The 19,021-nt window shown below is 52.3% G+C and overlaps 7 protein-coding genes across 7 annotated transcripts; 4 read left to right on the top strand and 3 right to left on the bottom strand.

The window, feature by feature from the left end:
- Positions 1-2,187: 2,187 nt before the first annotated feature.
- Positions 2,188-3,714, bottom strand: MIND_01417100 (Zinc finger gata-type protein; the record flags this gene model as incomplete). Its single annotated transcript, XM_037370563.1, has 8 exons — positions 2,188-2,880; positions 2,932-2,988; positions 3,042-3,083; positions 3,136-3,213; positions 3,270-3,338; positions 3,386-3,466; positions 3,514-3,528; positions 3,619-3,714. 8 exons carry the CDS (start codon positions 3,712-3,714, stop codon positions 2,188-2,190), a joined length of 1,131 nt encoding a protein of 376 aa, XP_037213155.1.
- A 326-nt stretch (positions 3,715-4,040) lies between these two features.
- MIND_01417000 (MFS general substrate transporter) lies at positions 4,041-6,065 on the bottom strand (the record flags this gene model as incomplete). The annotated part of the gene is made up of 11 exons (XM_037370562.1): positions 4,041-4,098; positions 4,146-4,230; positions 4,281-4,319; positions 4,367-4,432; positions 4,478-4,516; positions 4,565-4,881; positions 4,931-4,993; positions 5,041-5,300; positions 5,356-5,786; positions 5,835-5,900; positions 5,939-6,065. 11 exons carry the CDS (start codon positions 6,063-6,065, stop codon positions 4,041-4,043), a joined length of 1,551 nt encoding a protein of 516 aa, XP_037213154.1.
- Positions 6,066-6,203: 138 nt separating this feature from the next.
- MIND_01416900 (Amidohydrolase family protein) lies at positions 6,204-7,770 on the top strand (the record flags this gene model as incomplete). Its single annotated transcript, XM_037370561.1, has 10 exons — positions 6,204-6,374; positions 6,425-6,522; positions 6,572-6,740; positions 6,788-6,820; positions 6,871-7,095; positions 7,138-7,177; positions 7,224-7,301; positions 7,348-7,483; positions 7,539-7,660; positions 7,706-7,770. The coding sequence occupies exons 1-10, from the start codon at positions 6,228-6,230 to the stop codon at positions 7,768-7,770; spliced, it is 1,113 nt and encodes a 370-aa protein (XP_037213153.1). The 5' UTR covers positions 6,204-6,227.
- A 3,287-nt stretch (positions 7,771-11,057) lies between these two features.
- Positions 11,058-11,611, top strand: MIND_01416800 (uncharacterized protein; the record flags this gene model as incomplete). The annotated part of the gene is made up of 2 exons (XM_037370560.1): positions 11,058-11,359; positions 11,413-11,611. 2 exons carry the CDS (start codon positions 11,058-11,060, stop codon positions 11,609-11,611), a joined length of 501 nt encoding a protein of 166 aa, XP_037213152.1.
- A 1,891-nt stretch (positions 11,612-13,502) lies between these two features.
- MIND_01416700 (uncharacterized protein) lies at positions 13,503-15,043 on the top strand (the record flags this gene model as incomplete). Its single annotated transcript, XM_037370559.1, has 13 exons — positions 13,503-13,560; positions 13,606-13,621; positions 13,669-13,747; positions 13,797-13,810; positions 13,856-14,023; positions 14,071-14,246; positions 14,295-14,385; positions 14,434-14,496; positions 14,542-14,569; positions 14,617-14,649; positions 14,700-14,749; positions 14,806-14,908; positions 14,957-15,043. 13 exons carry the CDS (start codon positions 13,503-13,505, stop codon positions 15,041-15,043), a joined length of 966 nt encoding a protein of 321 aa, XP_037213151.1.
- A 1,093-nt stretch (positions 15,044-16,136) lies between these two features.
- Positions 16,137-17,241, bottom strand: MIND_01416600 (uncharacterized protein; the record flags this gene model as incomplete). The annotated part of the gene is made up of 4 exons (XM_037370558.1): positions 16,711-17,241; positions 16,570-16,659; positions 16,393-16,524; positions 16,137-16,346 (listed from the first exon to the last, which is right to left on the bottom strand). Exons 1-4 carry the CDS (start codon positions 17,227-17,229, stop codon positions 16,137-16,139), a joined length of 951 nt encoding a protein of 316 aa, XP_037213150.1. The 5' UTR covers positions 17,230-17,241.
- A 463-nt stretch (positions 17,242-17,704) lies between these two features.
- MIND_01416500 (Zn(2)-C6 fungal-type domain-containing protein) lies at positions 17,705-19,021 on the top strand (the record flags this gene model as incomplete). The annotated part of the gene is made up of 9 exons (XM_037370557.1): positions 17,705-17,707; positions 17,753-17,788; positions 17,838-17,856; positions 17,907-18,129; positions 18,177-18,274; positions 18,322-18,399; positions 18,453-18,540; positions 18,592-18,700; positions 18,752-19,021. 9 exons carry the CDS (start codon positions 17,705-17,707, stop codon positions 19,019-19,021), a joined length of 924 nt encoding a protein of 307 aa, XP_037213149.1.

Here is a 19,021-nt window from a genome sequence, read left to right as displayed (position 1 = left end):
TGCAGCTAAGGTATGACCATGTCAAGTGTATCAATGCCACTAAACTGCCACAAACCTTGACAAATAGCATCCAGACTAGCAAGATCAAATAGTGGGTACATATTAACCACTGTTTGATCACAATTGCCTAGATTTATTTCAAGTTGTTCAGATATCTATTAAATAAAATCAATAATATTGTGATGTGCTCTATAAACCTGCATTATATACCTTTTCTGCAACTCTTTGGAATATTGGCTGGTATTGCTGCACAGCGGTTGTTGTGAGCCCAGCATTAAATGCTGCACGTAGCTGGCAATGAGAGGCAGCTAGCCAAGTATTATTATTAATCCTAAAACGAAGCCCAGGCCATACCATCAGTCACTGCGGGAATACCACGCTTAGTTATAAGCCATTGTTCAAAGGCATTATAGGCAGGTGACACTTGAAAATCATTGCTGTTATAGATATGTTGGAGGGCTGCAATATCTGAGACCACAAGTCTATCACGCTAAGGATTTGTATGAGCCTGGAGACCTGGTATCCATGTTTGAAAAGATACCCCAAAGCCAATTTTCATTCTGTACAGCCCACCATAGGTCTTGCGCCATGCATGCTCATAGACACCATAGCTCTGAGATTGTAGCTGCAGGATGTGGCCTGTAGAAGATCAAGTTAGATTGCATTTCTTTGTGTGCATATCATTGTAATAATGCAGTACCAAATAGCCATGATGAGGCGGGTGGTCCCGGGATATGGCATACAGCCTTCTGTCGTTCATACTCCTTGGATATAAAACGGAAAAACTTGGAGATAAGGACCGTAACTGCCACGAGCAAGATGGTTGTCACGATAATGGTGGGCATCCTGCAGGACAACAAGATAGTCCGCTACTCAAGGACTTTATACAACTCCCATTCTTCCCACACGGGGGTGCGTGGGAGGCAACATCGCTCATGGGGGCAGCCAGATAGGTCCCGATACTGTCTTCCTCATTGCCCATCGACATCGAACACCGACCGAAACCCGTGTGATTCACACCGGAATTCCGCCACAGAAGGATATGAAGAACTCGATTACATTGCATGCGGGAACTAGATAAGGAAAGTCGAAGACTAATCGTCATCTTGCTGCCCACAGAAAGATGATCCGATCTGGTAGTACGAATATAACGACGGGGCTGGGCGGTGATCAGCAACAACTTCCCATAGAACAACAAACCACGCACCATTATTCCCTGTGCCCAGCGCGATCCTGAACGGCGCGTCCCTGACAGTCCCATTGATGCTACCGACAAAAGGCTCCGTGGTCTGCTCAAACTTGAAGGGGAGGATAACGTTGGCAGGGAAATCGTGCTGGACTTGTACGAAGCGTGTTGGGAGCATGTCGCGCCATATCGTGACTGTACCAGCGGCGTCGGTAACCGTGGTTGTCAGTGTCGAGGCAGTAACACATCCGTCGGAGAAAATGGTGAAGAATTTATTTGACCACGGAACAGCGCTAAAGGGGCCATCCTAACATTGCGTTAGTAAGAGCAAAGGCAAAGAGTAGATCTATGACGCACGAAAAGGTCATGCTTCTGCTCCCCTTCTTCTATTTCGTCGACCGAGCTTGCCGGATACGTTGCATGAACAGTAGAGTACCAGCTGGTAGAAATGGGTAACCCGTTCTCCGGCTGCTTCGGGTTCTGCACGACTACAGCTTCGTACGGCTCCGGCAGGCTTGTATTAACGTTGGCCACAAACGCAGAGCCATTTTTGTCCGTGATATCTCCGAGCCGCCAGCCTAGCCGCGTCAAGTGGCCTGGTGCCCTGGCGAGGAACCACCCAACTGGGAACGTGGTATATGGGTTTGGAGTCCATTGATTATCAGTGTTGTTACGTGTTTGCAGACGACTCTGTCCAATCGTTGAAAGGCGTAAAGTAGAAGAAGGAAGCAGACACACCAGGACATTCTCCACCTCGGTCTCGTAGTTCGGCGGGTCCTGGTCTTGCCCGTTAACGAGGTTGGCAAACATGACCCAACTGACAAGGACGGCGCCGCCCAGAAGCATTTCGCAGCAACAACGAAGAGGGAAGAGGGGGCTGAGATGCTTTGCACGAACGCGAAGGTATTTACGCGCTGGCAAGGCCACATCGTGGAGTAGACGAGAAGATGGCAACGCCATAACGGCATCGCTTCCAAAATTGAATTGCCAAGAAACCATTCTCAAGCTACACGCTTCCTATCCTGCAGCCCACATGCGTTGCACACCTGCAAACCCGCCAATGATCGGCGCCAATGAGGCGTTTTCGTCGTTCCACAATGAGCACAGCCGCCTGTGCGGCTCGGAGAAGAAGAAGCAGTCGATTTGAAACTCGTGCTGCCTTGCCATTCGGCGTCGTCGTCCACACCGCGAGACTTTGTTTTTTTCGCGCGGGCTACATTACTTTCGTCTTCATCAACCTTGCGTTTTGCGGAACTTGAAGTCTTTCGTGGCGCACAAGTTCCACATAGCGGCTTTCCTCCGCCAGGTGGCCAATGCCAAAACGCAGTCTTTGTCTCCAAGCATTGCGCGCAGCTGAGAACAACCGCCCCGGGTCCATAACTAGACCCATCGTCATCTCCATCGAATTCGCTCCCTGAAGCGCCTTCCACGATATCGTCTTGGTCGGAATTTGGTCCCAAATCGTATTTGAAGTTCGTGATGCGGGTGACATAGAGACCACAGGCGTTACACAATGGGTCGCCTGTCTGCGGATGCTTTCTCCATTTCGGGGTCTGGGTTAACGAACAACGGGTACAGGATTGGTATGTGGTTGCGTTGGTTGCAGAATTGGTTTCAAAAGCTTCAGGCGATCCACTCTGCGTTGGATTTGAGTTGGATGCGAGGAGTTCCGAAATGGTATTGGATAGTGGGATCTACCACTGGTAAGCTTTCTAATGCGATCTGTCGAAACGGAAATATACCACTTTTTCTTGCCCTGGTAGCGGCTCCGCGCGTACATAGCTTTCCCGACCTTCGATAACCTGGTCAAAGACCGAATTTGGTATGATTTCATTTTGGTGGAGACGCTGGTTACCTGGCGCAGGTCTGAAATCTCCCGCTCATGCGCAGCCAAAGTCTTATGGAGAGCATTTAGGTATTTGGAAGCCGACTTGGGTGATACGACTCGCCTGTAACAGCATGTGGCGGTCCTTGACCGCGGTATCTCGCTCCTCTCGAAGGGCCTGCATCTCCTTGTCAAAGGCGGGCTAGATACCACACCATCAGCTTGTCAATAGTACACGTTACAAAACTTCCTGCACACCTGCGTCGCTACCTCCGCTGGCAAGTGTCGTTCTCGGTCCCCTGATCGTGCGATCTGCTGTTGCAAGGTCTGAAGGGGACATAATTAGCGTGGAGTTACGTGCATATTACACTCACAGATCCAGCGCCTCGACGCGTTTGGCTTGCTTCATCGATCCTGCTAGTCGAACCGCGACCCTTCACCAACTCCAACTCCGTCTGCCTGAGGCTGAGCGTCCGCCACGATCCAGCAAAGCACGTCTTACCGTATGTGCAGCAATCTGCCAAGCGAGTCAGCATCAGCTTCCGCCAGACAAACCCAGCATCCAACGCTGCCCAGCAGTCAGACAATTATGGCATAGAGGACAGACCTGGGCTTTCAAACGGGCAATCTCGTCATGGGCCACTCTCAGCGCATTCGTCAATGTTCGGACAAGATTCGCATTCTCGTCGGGCGGTGTCGACATCGAAATCCGAGATGGTGGTCAAAGCTAAGGCGCGTCGTCACTGCGGTCACGCCACGTGCACCCGACCGGGATATCGGGCCGACGCCTCCTCATTCTCAAAGATTCCAGGATTCACTTACGATCCATGGATATGATTCCATATTTCCTTCTGACAGACTCTGTGTCTTCTATAGTAACAAGCCTTGGCGCAATTGTCGATGGTCTCATCCTTTTCACCAAAGACCCTTACATAAAAATACTAATATAATTATTGGCTTTTGCACTGACATATAATGGAAAGCGTTCGCAGCCAAAGTTTGACATGGAAGAACATTGTTCTGGTAGTCCTACAAGCCCTTGTTGAATCCCGGCTCGCCCAACCGCGCCCGAAGTCTTTCGCCATAACTAAACAAGCTGTGAGTCAGCGAGAAGGAGAAAAAAGATTCGCGTACCGCATCAGGTACAGTACTGGGAGGAAGAACAATAGCGACACCAGGGCGTACGTGACGCCGCTGAACTGGAAACCCACTTTGTCGCCTGTGGTAAGCTATAAGTACATCGCCAAGAAGAAGACGAAAGACGCGTACCAAAGCGGAGAGACCAGAACCCGACAGTGAATGATATCTCTAGCGGCACTTGAGTGAGGCGTCAAGATTAAAGAAGGGACCAGAACCTTGTCGCGCAAAATTTAGCAGCTGGACTACTTCAGCAGCTTGTGGCTTGTAACAATCGACGCAGTCTAAGCGAGTGAGAGGGAGAAGATAGAAACAGAATAGGCACTTACAGGCGATAATGGGGGTCGTTATCATCTGAACGGAGAAACCTGGTTTGTAAACTGAGTAAAAGAGTCGGAATGGGTAGCACGACTCACAAGTTATGGCCATCCCGACCGTTGCACCAACATAAGAGTGCTTGAGTTCGTGGTTTGCGATGCAGAAGCCAAACATAAGCAACCCCGCGGGCAGTAAGAATACGGCTGGCCACATCCCATGCAATCTGGCTTCAGGACGGACGCGGCCCTCCCGCTTCCGCGACCGCTCCAATAACTTGTCGATGACCGGCCCAGAAACGACTTCACCAAGGACTCCGCCGACAGTGGTGCTAACGCTGAGAGCAACTCCTGTTCTTGCGGAGCGCCACTGGTAGAAGGTGCGGAAGAGTGCGGAAACGGTTTGTGCTGGCATAACACTATAGAGCTTTGAAAGGTCGAAACAGGGATGGTTATACTTGAAGTTACCTTCCGAGGGTGAAAGCAACGGCAGCATAAAGTCCAAGTATGACGATGGGGATGTATTTCAGCCTGGAAGAACAGGTTAAAACAAGACCAAGAGTACATGAAGAACAGACATTTGAAACGGTCGCGCAAAGTCAATTAAGCGCAGCTTTCGAGTAGGGCCTGTTCCTCCCGCACCAGTGATACGGTAGCGATGGAGTTTTCCGACAGATTGGATGGGGTCCGTGTCGCCGTTTCGGACATAGAGCGTCTCTGGCAGACCGATTATTATAAGGATCCAGCAAATAGTAGATGTTATCGAGGGAAGTAGGAGTGTCCACCTCCAGCTGACGAATTGGGCGATAAATCCCCCAGGCAAGGAAGCTACGTGTGGCTTTATTGGATGTCAGCGTATGAGACGGCAAAAGAACGAGGGAACGCATGCGCACCCCGTTTATTAATGCGACCGTGACAATCCCCAGCATTTTCCCTCGTTCGTGTAGACAAAACAAGTCTGAGACCACCGCGAAGCAGACGACGTTGCCGGAGGCCACGCCCAGGCCGACAAAGAAGCGCCCGAGCACAATGGTGCCCCATGTCTTTGCGTAAGCGCTACCGAAAGAGGCGGCGATGGCGATGGCTTGTGAGATTATCAGGATTGGTCGCCGGCCATAGACATTGCTGAGCGGTGCCCATATGAAGCTCCCAATACCAGCAGCAGCTATGCCAATCGTTCCTATGAGAAAAATAAGTAACAAGTTCAAGCGACAGTCAAAGGAGATTATGGCGCGCCTATATACGATGCCTCTACAACAGAGACATGCAACGAGAGCGCGACTTGCGCGTAGGCCGGGTTCATGCATGAGAGCGAAAAAAGTCCCTGGAGTTGTGGTCAGCCAACCCAATAAGAGTGAGAAACAGCACGCACGAAGAACGACACCAGCGAGAGGATGGTCACTATGGTATACTTTTGCGCGCGACTCCAGTTGAGGGGCTAGCGAAGATCAGTGAGCGGAAGCAAAAGCGAATAACTGCATACATCTTCTGGGTCGTCAGACGGTTGAGGTATGAGAGGCAGTCCGTGGCGGTCCAGCTTGGGCTGGCCCGTCGTCTGGGACTCCATCGACACACTCTCCTTCTCTCCAATGTCCAGCGCCATGACGGACGTCCGAAAAAACGCTTCGCGTGCGCCTAAGCGGCCTTTTTGAGAGGCCGACACATTGCGGGAATGATCAACCAGACAGGCGTGGGCGAAAATAACCCAAATTGACAGATCGGCTGAGGGGCCGGCTAATCCGTTCAAGCCTCCTCCGCGACGGCCATGAAGGGCAAGATAATCCTCGAGGAGGCGTTCAATCTGCCCCGGCTGGCGGAACAGGAGGCCAAGAAATATGCCTCAGTCAATGCGGCGGTCCTTCTGGGAAAAGCACTCGCCGACATCGATGGTCGGATTGCACAAATGGACGAGGTACAGGCTATCGTCTTTTGCTTGAAACTCTCTGAAGTGTTGTCGTACAGGCCGGAGTTGAGCTTCAAATTCTCTCATTGACTTCTCCTGGATGCCAGGGCGAAACCGATCCGCAGGCTGCACATGCGATGGCGGTCGAAAGCAACAAGTGCGTCTAACTTGAATTATTCCCAGCAGCTCAATGAATTCACGTACAGCTACGTCGGGGAGAAAGTAAAAGCGAACCCCACTCGATTTGCTGCTTTCGCTGCCGTTTCCATGCATGACCCGAAGCAGGCGGCAGAAGAACTAACGCGCGCCGTGGTAGAACTTGGTTGTGTCGGTGTCATGCTCAACGACTTCCAAAGCAGCGGTGCTGACGGTAACGTGAATACCCCATCTCCCAGGGAAACTATCCATTAATATGTTCCTAGACTATGTTGTTCTATGACGACCCCTCATACGATGTAACTTTCGCAACCTCCCCCTCACTGCAACAATGCTTATTCATAATCAGATATTCTGGTCGACCGTCGAACAACTTTCTGTTCCTGTTTACATGCACCCGCGGCTTCCTTCACCGCTCATCTATGCCCAACTCTATGCACAGCGCCGCTGGCTGGTTGCATCTGCCTGGGGCTTCGCCAACCAACTCTCAATCCACATCCTTGGAATCGCCACTTCTGGGGTCTTCGACAGGTTTCCCGGCGTCCAGCTTGTATTCGGGCATCTCGGTGAACATGTAAGCATTGAGTAGACGACGTTGTCTTCACTGAAAGCCCAGATTCCCTTTGACTTGTGGAGACTCGACCATAAACTGGATCGTGAGTATCCGCTCAGGCTCCATTCATAGTTGTGCTCATTGCTCAGGCGACCGCTTCCCCGAGATGCGGATGGCGAAAGACAAGACGATACGCGACTACTTTGCGACCAATATGCATATAACAAGTGAGATTTTCTACTAAACCTGGCGAATGACTGAGAAATGCTCCAGCTAGTGGTGCATTTTCCACGCGCTCGCTCTTGTCTGCCATAGCCGAGTTATCCACGTCAAGAATCATGTTCTCTATCGACTATCCATATGAGGACGGACTCATGGAAGGCAGCACATGGTTCGACAACGTGCCCATGTCCGTGTTCCGGCTCCTCTGCTGCAAGTATAATACTATTGCTCATTCCTTCCAGCTCCAACCCCGACCTTCTTTCAATCGGCCGCGAAAACGCGCTCCGTCTGTTTAAACTCGACCGCGCGCCCCACAATGTGCAGCCGGGACTGTCGTTGCGCGAACTGGAAGTTGGTGGCTTGAGTGAGTAGCACGAACTCTGTGTGGACGTTTGATTGAGCTTTTTAGGGGGCCCGATTTACCCGGACGATGCAACGCATCTGCGAACGAGTACACGGACAGGGATTCAATAAACACAAAAATGAATTGAAGAAACGAAGAGGAAGGAGACTGTGGATGAGTCAACTCTTAAGAGCTAAGTTGCCCGAATCATTGCTTAGCAATAACTTCTGGATGTACTATGACGACCTGTATAAACTCGGCTGGGTAATAGTGAAGCTCATTTCAAGCTCGTAAAAGAGGCCGACTCCAGGTTCAGAGCGAATGAACTTCGGACTACATTCATTTGCAAACTTGATTGAATTCGGAACCGGGAAAACAGCCCTGGATATCGACCCTCTTCGGAGCCGGACTTGACTTCAAATTCATGCAAGATCGGACTGCGAATTGAGTCTGCCGTACAGGCAGAAACGCAGGTTGTGGTGGGTGTTTGAGTCTGCTGTAGCACAATACATCCCTATACATCCTCAGTGTAACGTGTGACATTCCTCTCTTTCCGTCTCGTCAACTACCACCTTTACATTCCCGAAATGCATGCAAATCCGACGAAGCAAGTGTCAGGAACCGTTAGGTCTCGATGGCCTGACGTATAGATTCACTCTTGGTGCGCGCACCTGCATACCGCTTCCCTGTGGTGGTGGTGGGCCCGGGCTTGACACCATTTCAGTGCTTGCTATCGCAGCCTAAAACTCTATCGATGGCTCATAATCACCATCCCTCGGCAATTTGAACACTACCGCATAGCGAGGTACCTCTGGACAGCAGAGGTGACTGAAGACTGCGCGACTTTCAAGACGGCCCGGGAATGGAAACCGCGATTCCAAAGATTTCAGGAAGGCGATTTAGGCGACTCTTCAGTTATCCCAGCCCTCGGACAATAGGATGCGGAGAAGAGCGATGTCTTTTTGGTCGATGCTAATCGGTATGTCTCCCCAATGCCCGACCACTAAGTATCATCAACCCACTTGTTACTCAGGCTAGACCTTGTGGCCCTCGACTTCCCTCTCTTCAAACGTTATATATGTCCCAAATTGCCGACATTGGCAGGCTCGCGATCGACCATCTCATTCATCCATTCTACATTCCCCGGTCGCTGAACCTGCCCTTCGGCTGCGAAGACACAACTCGAATCCTTAAACTGCTTCTACTTCCCCGCTCCTCTAGCCGCCACTTGGCTTTTGCCTACCTCGGCGGTACATGACAACAGCGTGCAAAATTACCCGCTGAGCGCCCCTCTACTTGCTTGGCCTTCCACACGCTCACAACCATTTCGACTACCGTGTCGAAACTCATAGACGTCTTCCCCCAATGCTGCGAAGCTGTTACCCCCGACAATTCCAGCATTCTCCTTAACTGGTTCTGTTTGTGGTCGTTTATGCTCGACCGTTTTGCTGGCCGTTACAAGTGTTGCGCAACGTTCGACGGAAGGGTGCCATCCACCCCCAGCCATCCATTCCGATCTGTCTCCCGATATATTATGGACGCAATGGCGCTGCGTTAACCTGGGGCCATTCGCGAGTGTTTTTCAATCATGGTTTTTTGGCCAGCTCACACGCACGTCAAAGTCACGCGGACCCAAGAATTTTCCTCGCATCCTCTCAATCGTTTGGGAAAGTGGACATCGCTGTCGTTCTCACTAAATCCTCATCACTCCGACAAACACTTCCCATATCGATGATCAAAAGGCCATCTTCGGTGTGGATTTGAGATACCGCTTGACTTGGTCGTGAACGACGGTGCTACATGGAAGATGGCGCCGAAGGGCACGTCAGATGGTCTTTGGCAATTATTTGGTATCAAGGAAGCTGGTTCATTACATTCCTGGATCGCAAAGCTTCTCGAACACTCCTGCGCGTCCTTCCCGTCCGACTTGCTGCTCTTTTCTCTACTTTCCAGCATTTTCTACTATCCCACTATCGGCTGTTTGTCCGTTATCAGCACTACGACCACAACACGACTTCATTGAACGCCATTCATTCGCATGATTGCTTTTGCTCAACACGATACAACCCCTGACTGTGAAAGTCATTTTATCGACAAAAGGACATACCAACGACACCTCCAAGTTGTTGCCCTTTTCCTTTCATTTTCCTCGGCGAAGAAACCGGACCAGCCTCAGGTCACTCGCACTTCCAGCCCGCATGACCCCGACCAGATCATGAACGCGTCGCGTCGCCCACCATCCGTAATTCCGTCGCATCTCGGCCTGTCACACTTGTGACCGTCACTCATCGACAGACGATTCTTAAATGCTTTCCACACACCGTCGCAATCGCTTAACCAAGTGTATCCCTATGTGAATGGCATCTGCCTCCAGCTACTCAAAGGTTTTCGCTCTGTGCGGATAATTGGAAGGTCGTCGTTGGACGCGATTTGAGATCCGTCTTGACTTGTCCGTGGACGAGGCAGCCAAATTCAGAAGGGTGTACATGGCCGTTTTGGATAGTCCCTGGTGCTGGAACTAGTGCTGAGGAGCTAGTTTCACTGCTTCATCATCCGCTGAAGCGTTGATTTGGATCTCAAAGCCTTGCCTTGCCTCCAGCCCTTCCACCCGACCGGGCTTTCTTTGCCTGACAACTTGGATACACATTACCATCTTGGCTCGCAGTCATCATTTGATGGGTCGAGTGGAAACGGGCCACAGACGCTTCTTTCACTACCATGCTTTGCGCATTCAGCAGGTGTTGCCTTATCCTCTGAATCTGTTTTGCTATTGCTTTCGTTCGTGTTTGATTCACCCTACCTTCCGTATTATTTACTTTGCGACTTGACTTTTTGTGCTACATCCCTCTTCCCTTGGCTTCTACTACTCGGCTCTTCCAGATATCGATACTATACTTATCTTTTAAGGCGGCGTCGGCCATGAACAACTGCTTAGCTCATACGTACTTTGCGGCGAACCTCAGCTCTAGTCGTCAATTCCCTCTCCGCCAAAGGACACTGTAGATATCTGTATCTCGCTGGCAGTCTCTGACTGTCGACATCTCTCCACGTTTGTTTTTATGCAGCCTTGGACGTTATAGGGCACTACTACTGCATAGTAAGGCTTTCACAGTGCAAACATGCCGGGCTAATCTAAACGCAGTTAACGTCGTCAATGTCTCGACACCCATTGCCTCAATAAACTCCGAAGTCATTCCTACGTTCAAAGCGCCGGCGTTCAAGTTGGAATGAACAATGCCACGATCGGCCCGGCGCCGCTTCCGATACCTCTCTCGGAATGGCGCTTTTCTGTGATCGCAAGCGTCTGGGTATAAAGCCAACGAGTCACATCGTTACCCCTTCACCAAACTTCTCCTTCCACAACCGCCACTACCCTCCCTGGGCACCTTCAAAAGTTGTTCACAGCGCCACCATCGTCATGTCTCACTCGAAGCAACACCAGTCTGCCCACCACAAGGACCACCACAAGCGCCAGCCTGGGCCAGCTGTGGCAGGGGCGCCGTTCGCGCAGACCGATCTCTCGCTGGAGGGCCTGAGCCTTTCCGACTCAGTATCGCCTATGCGGCCTGTGCCAGGACATGCCAATGCCAGTGCTAGCACAGAGAACACCTTTAATTGGGTATGCAGTGACCCCGAGTTCAATGCAGAGTACAGCGCGTTCTGCAGATTGGCAGGCAGCCCCGAGTATGCGCATGCTAGTTTACACTCTGGCTACTCCCAGTGCGCTCCCTTTCCGTCGTCTGCGTCAATTTCCTGACCATGCCACCCTCTAGAAATGCCCCGTCTTACGCCTACTCCACCGTGGACCCGGGCCTCGTTTACGGCTCGGCCAAGCACTACGACGTGTCGAATCCCTTCTTGCCTCGGACGGGGCCACAGCCCATCCTGCCACCGCCGGCGTCGTCGAGCCAGAATGTGACTGCGTCCGCTCAGCCCCAGAAGCCAGCCCCGAAGTGGCAGAAACGCCGATGAACAGTGTGACTGCATTCGGGCACTTGGCGCTCGTAACTTCTCATCCTCGACTCCACAAAGCTTTCCTTATCCCCTGCGCATCCTTTTTCGAGCATCTCCATCCTGTAAGTAGTCTGTAGCACGTTTCGCCTGTATCAGTAGTCGTAGATTGTCAGTGAATGCATTTGGATACAACCTCCCTGCCATTTACCAGCGAATGAATTTCGTTACCGTTTGGTCGACGTCACGGTCATTAATTATCACCTTCAAGTTGCAGGAAAATATATTGGTTTTCCAAACTTCAAGTCCTCACCAGCACGACGATACGAATGCTAAGCGACACACGTGTTGGATAGGACAACTTGGACCAGTTCCATACGATTGGAAGAAAGGAAAGAACAAACTCGACAATGGTACCTTGGTAACAGTGCATATGTATTCTGTATTCTGTGCATGATAAGAAAGGTCGACGAGCAACAGTTTGATCGCGAAAAGCCCTGCGAAGCACGCAAGCTTATAACGCCAAGCGGCCCGACTCTGAAAATAGCCAAGCGGGGACAGTAAAACCACCACAAGGCTCCTCTCGCACCACTAGAACGATACCAGCACAAATGACGAGAGGTTGGATATGGAGCATGAAAATTTGGGTAAGCAGGGTCGCGGGGGTGGAGGCAGCGTTGAGTGGAACTCACTGTGGAAGGATAGTATGACATCTAAAGAATCGAAGGAACAGACTCGGAGCTTGGGATACGGGACCAGAATTGCTGTGTGAAATGTGTTCTTGGACTCCGATTCGGAGACTCGAATGTCCCTTGGGTCAAGGAGAGGACGACTTGCATTCAGGTGCCCGCAGCAGCAGACAATCTAGCATGGCATCTCAAGCTTGTCGAGTCCCCAAGATTCCGAAATGTTCGATTGCAAGCTGGATTCCTCGTATCGAAAGAGGCCACAAACTGAGCCCATGGAGCTTCCTACAGACACACTATAGAGGAGCTTGTAAGCCGGGCAACGCTTCCTCAATAGTATGTGAGCTTACCAGGCGCGCTAGCCCTGTGTTTTCAAGTTCCTTCATGTTGCCACGGTGCCCCGGGAGGAGAAGGGCTTAGGGAAGACGGCAAGAGCTCGCAAGAACTAACGACCGTCTCGGTTAGGCCGGGTAACCGGTGCTTTCCATATTGCATATGAACAGCTATGATCCATCGCGAGTAAGAGCCTCCTGGGTAGCAGACAAATACCAGGTACTAAGATGTCGTGGTCGTATCGAGGCGGCGCCGGAGTAACTTGTAAGTGAAATTCGCGCGAGAGAACCAAGCTGAGCGATAAGTAAATGCACGCTAGTCTGTATTGAGCGGACACACTTGCAGATGACAGCCGAGAACGACACGCGCGGGAGCAACGCTAAATGCATGTTGTCCGTCCTAAATTAGGTCCCAATTCACCCCTTTCCGCCGCCTTTGGTGAGTACTCTATCTGGTGAATTCAAGCCCAAGTTATCACTAACTGGGCCATGGAACGCGGGGAGCCCGACGTCGACGTCCCCAAGGTGAGGAACAGTCGTATTGGCAGACGCGGAAAGAAGAAGAAGATTCAGAGGTTGTGACGATTTCTGTGTGACCACATTCTTTAGCATAGCGCTAGATAGTAGCGCTTTTCTCACTGGCGATAACCTTCCTCTCTGAAGACTACCCTGCGGCGGCCGACACTTGACGGCGCATCGTCGGCGACCCGTACTTATGTAATAATTGCCAATCCGATGTCACTCTGACGTCGGCAACTTTGGACCCCATAAGTATTTGCATATAATACGCGCGGGGAACTCAGAGAAAATCCTTTCGTGTCTTCCTTCACCCCCCATCCCTTCCACGGCTCACCTGCTAGGCTGCACTGAAGCGCACGAACGTCAGCAGTGGGGATGAGCGCGGCCGCGATGTCGGAAGTTAGCCAGACCTACGGCGCGATCTTTGTTGGGCGTGAGTTCCCTTTTCACCCGCGGAAACAGACTGACCTGGCTCCAGTGCTGTTCGAAGCATTGTGAGTAGATTTGCTGCCATTCTCTGCACTTGGTAGACTGCGACCAGCCTCCAAGGTCTCGTCACGGTGCAGACATTCACCTACTTCCTCAACTTCGCGGACGACCCGTGCTGGATAAAAACACTCGTGCGTCATATCCGCCGCTGCCGCAGAATATCACTGATTGCGTTCGCAGGTTGCGACCGTCTGGTCCGTTTTCGCCCCGTTCTGTCTCTCCGCGCTGACACCGCCCAGGACCATGAACACGACCCATCTATGCCTGGTCGCACACACGGTGTACAGCAAGCTCGTCACGAGCTGGGGGAACGATTCCGCGCTCCTCGTCGTCCCCCAACTATTCAACGGCGAGTTTGCCTTGGTGTCGGTCCCCACCCTGCTCTGCCAATCGTTCCTCCTCCAGCGGCACGTGCTTTCCGCATCTCGCGGCGAATCTGCTCACCTTCAACCAGAATCTGGGTGCTCAGCCGCCACAACTGGCTTGTCACGGGCACCCTCGCGCTCGGCTGCCTCGCCGGGTTCTTCCTCGAGGTCGCGGTCATGGTGCAGGTCCTGCTCAACGCTGTCGTCGCCGAGTATCAGCGCGTCGCGCGTCAAGTAATCTCAGGCGCTGTCCTGCTTGCTGTTGGTTCGTTGCCTCAACTCGTGCTATACACCATCACTCATATTACCGCAGTCGACCTGGTCCTCGCCCTCACACTTCTCGTCTACCTTCGGAGGAACGACATCACGCTCGGCTCGGACCAAAGCATCCATAAACCACACAGGCACGGCCATACCGTTGTCCGGCTCGTTATCGACTGACAAGCCGACAGAAGAACCCGAATCATCCTCCAAAAAATCATGAAATACACCATCGCAACCGGCCTCCTCACCAGGTACCCGTCTACTCCCCGCAACCCACGGCTGCTCACATCCTGCAGCATCTTATCGTTCGCCATCTTGGCTGCAGTACGCCCCACAAACCGCAGATACGCAGACCCCTAACGCCCTTGCAGATCCTTCTCTCTCCGCACTCATTCATCTACGTCGTGCGTTCTCGCTATACTTACCACACCGCAAGCGCTCATCATATCCCCAGGCTGTCTATCTACTCTACGGACCCCTGTACACTAACGCCCTTCTCGCAAAGTAAGCCCCCACTTCCTTTCCCTATCCTCCGCCTTCTCATTTTATTCCCTTATCAGCCTCAACCTCCGCGCCGAGCTCCGCCGCGAGGTCGACCGCCCGCTAACAACCCTCGCGACACTCTCCGTCGTAGTCGCGCCGCCCGCTCCCTGCATCCCGCATGTCAGTCTTGTCCTTGCGCTTGGATTGTTCACTGACATGTCCACCTAGGACGTCGTGCCGCCCCACGAAGACATCGTCTTCCTGGAGCCCATGAAACGCTATGATAGCACAGACACCGCAATAGTGACGGTCTAATAACGAAGTACTTTAGAGCTAAAAGCATTCAATGTAAATAAATCTCTTGTAACTGGTGTAACTGGGACGCATATCGAAAGGGTAATAGTAGCAAGGTCGCTCCAGTGAGAGTATTTGACATCCTGCTCAAGGAATCACCCAGCATTGACGCATACAGCATACAAAAGCGTCTCCCAACACTCCTCCGCACCACCGGAAACACCCCAAGACGCCCCAAAGGACAGCCTCGAAAACCGCATGGCGAATTCGACCAAGTCAAGCGCCGGATGAATTCACGTCCACCGGAGGCCTTCCTGTCGAAAATCCAGGGAGATAACTTTAGGGTATGGGGTTCCGTGGTTATCCTTCCCGAAGGCGGCGTCGATAGAGCTCCAGCATGCGCGGGCATGGCGAAAAAAATCGCTCGAGGTATGACGTCATCACCACGGCGAAAAAATAGACACGAAAGTGCGTCCTTGACCTTCGAGGCGACCATGAAGCTTTAATAAGTCGTCAAATCTTGTCGGATGGTGCCGCATGTAAGGGTCTTTAGGATACTCCATGTCGCCCTTGTTATCGGAAGAATGCTGCGTGGGGAATACGACGAAGTCATGCCCGTCATGAATTGGCGTTCAGGGAAGAGCTTCCCATCCAAATATCACGACCAAAACTTCAAGGCGTGGACTTTTGATATCGTTCTATCTGGCGGTACAGTTGGCCAAGAGACCAGGTGGCCGGAGGGAAGATGAAAAACCGTGCTGGTAGTGTGACGTAACCCAAGACTCGGCTCGACAAAAAAGTATGCTGGAAGACCCGGAATATGGATGGATGTGGTGGATTTCATGGACAGTGTGGATGGGAGGACCAGACTGCATTGCAAAATAGTGTTTTTGCCGAGGTTGATGTGTGTTTTTGCGACTGCCCTTAATAAGACACGACTGCCCTTGAGACAGGCAATACGAGCGAGAAGGATTCGTGTCGAGAGGGATTGGGATGTTGTGAGAAGGATCCGGCAACGGCCTCTTGCACATTTCAAGAAGGCCAAGTTATAACAGGTAATGGCCATGGTGGTCGTTCCCGCCAAAAATTCCTTGTCGTCCAACATTTTCGGCGGTCATCGCACGACCAGATACAAGCCCTCGACAGCCACATTTGCCTGCCAAACGCCGAGTTTCCTGATTGCGCGGAAGGCCATCGGCGCCGGGAGGACGAGGACGATCGCGGGCAGCCCGAGCATGAGGAGGGCGAGGGAGAGGACCAGCGTGATGCAGGGCTTGACGACGATGAAGTAAAAGAGCGCCTGGTAGGACGTGGAGTCCGTGAACTGGACAGAGTGAGTGGATGTGGTAAAAGAAAGGAAGGGAACGAACTAGTGCTTTGGCGTTCTTGTAGAAGGACGGCTCGGGGCCGTGTCCGCTATCGTGGTGGCGGACAAAGATTGGACGAGGGGGATAAGGCGCTGGGTAGGCCAATGGGGAATGGAAGCGGGTTTGAAGAGCTAGCTTCAGGCAGTCAAAATACGCGATAAGTGGTGAAATATGGCGTACCTCTCCTCGCGCAAACGCTCTAACACCAACCAGGTTGAGAAAACAGAGCAGTACTCCCAATGGAAGTACCACAAGCAGTGTCGTCCCCGTCTAAGTGTGTGGCTGGTAAACGATGGGAAAACAGTGAGAAAAAGAACATACAACGGTGAGGACGAAGGCAAAGAGGAACGCTGCGAGGGCAAAGGGGAAGTTGACCACGTAGAGGTGGAAAAGCGCCTGGTAATAGACGCTGCGTGTCAAGGGTCGGAAGTATCTTCTCCACGCGAAGTCGGTCTGCTGCGGATCTTGCTGAACAACCATGCCACTTTCAGCATCCTCTGGCAGCCTGCAATCTCCATCTCCCTCGTCATCATCTATGTGGAAGATTGACGCGATAGTTTGCGCCAGCGAGGGTGCGACCGAGACAGCGCTGTTGGAGCGGGGCCTCCCTGGGCCGTTTTGGCGCGGTCCATGGTGGTGCGAGAGGAAAGGGGTGGCTTCGTTATCGTCGTCAGACTCGACTGAGACGGTTTGCGTATGAGTGTGGTCATGATGTCGACCAGAATGACGTGTTCTCCTGGGGTAAGGCGGCGGTGGATCGCTCGGGAGTGGGCTCAGAGGCGGGGGAGGCAGTTCTTCGACGCCTGAGCCAGTGGGAGGCAGCGTTTGCGCAGTAGACATGGAAGTCGGTAGCAAAACGGGAGGATGACAAATCAATCACTGACTTTCTTTCGGATTCCACTCCGCAGCGCATCTGCATGGCGGTGACTCTGAGGACTGCGCTCGTCAGCGCGCCCTGGAACATCCGACCTCTAAAACAACTGTGCATTTCTCGCGCCAAAACTTTGGAGATGGGAACTGCTCCCATCTGTCACGGAGACCGTGTCGCCCGCGGTCGCCATTGATATTGACGCCCAAATTGGCCCCAACTCTCATCTGTCCATCGATGGCCTATCTCGGTACACCGCATCAATGAAGAGCGAGAATCTCATGGAGTTTTGGTATGTATAGCCGTCCTTAGCAACGCCCCCGGTCTCATTGCGCCCCCGCCAGCCCGAGCCATATCATTTCTGCTTCCGCAGCGGCAATCGCCTTCGACTCTTTCCTTTCCTCTTCTTCATTCACGCTGGCCGACTGTTTGTAACCCCCCTTGTCCATGGTGGGCTTTCTTCATATTGGTCAACACCAAAATGACTAGCCGCAGGCTCCCTCTCTGTGGATCGGAGTCTCAACCCTATGGGTGCGCTCTATTTCTGATCTTCCTCTCACATGTCTCATGGTCTTCGTAGGTCTCTACCCTCCTCTATGGTGCCTTCCCTCCCTCTTCCCACCGATGATCCTCTAATTGTCATTATCAGGCATCTACCTCGTCCTTTTCTGGCGCTGCATGTCCATTCTCCTCCGTGGCTCCCGCTCGGGAAGCTCGCAACACATCCTCCTCATTAGCGCCATCATCATGTTCACACTCTCCACAACGTCCGTGCTCATATTCCTGCTGCAAGGCGCCACAGCCTACGGGTCGGTCCGTTTGCGGCTAGATGAGCTCCAAATCGCCGGGGCTGTCGTCTATGTAACGAACAAGTGCGTGGATTCATTGTCTTTGGCAATATTGAAGTTGACTTCCCCAGTGTCTTTGCTGATGCACTCCTCATCTACCGCTGCTATGTCATTTGGAACACAGTCTATGTCACGATCGTTCCGTTGCTGCTGCTTGCGGCGACAATGTGTACGCGCTCCTTGAAAAAGCATCATTCCAATCACTGATTCACGTAGTTCTGGGCTATGCAATCCAGCTGAAACTGTTCTTCATCCTGTCATTGACCACCAATCTCCTCGTCCCTGCCCTCGTTGGTGTGTCCTGATTTCCAAAACTTGTTGTGGACCTAATTCCCATTCCCCTCTAGCGGGCCGTCTATGGTGGGTATTGCGCCGGATACGAGGCATAGCGAGCGAGCAGACAAGGAAGCAGGGTCGAAAGGCGATGGTCATCCTGTGCGTGTCTGTGTTATCCTATTCCTTCAGGAACTGACGAGGAAATCCTAGTCTCGAGTCGGGGCTCATCTACTCCCTCGTTGTGTCCATCCACATGATCTACTTCCATTATGACAACCCGATGGACCAGGTCGTTTATGCCGCCTTAGCGCAGCTCGTTGTGCGTGTGCTATTCTGCACTGTTGCGCATTTAACTTACTCCCCCGACTAGGGAATCGTGCCTACGCTAATCATTGTAAGAGTTGGCCGGGGCGTCAGCCAAGACTGCAACGACAACACGACCACCATGGTCGGCTCTTCTGGGACCATGACGCGCCAGGCGAGCATGCGCTCCGGCCACTCCGATGTGGAGAAGAACGACGACGACGCAGACGCCCGCACAATTGTCGTCCATGTTACGCACGACATTGAAACGACAAGAGGGTCCATGGCCCTGCCAAAGCTAGAGAGAAGTACTTGGGAGGCAGACAGCCCCGTTTAG

Source organism: Mycena indigotica (genome assembly GCF_014461135.1).
Source record: "Mycena indigotica strain 171206Taipei chromosome Unknown Mind.scaff0018, whole genome shotgun sequence".
Lineage (NCBI taxonomy): Eukaryota > Fungi > Basidiomycota > Agaricomycetes > Agaricales > Mycenaceae > Mycena > Mycena indigotica.
The sequence above is the reverse complement of the archived record's forward strand: the minus strand, read 5'-3'. Positions and strand labels throughout refer to the sequence as shown.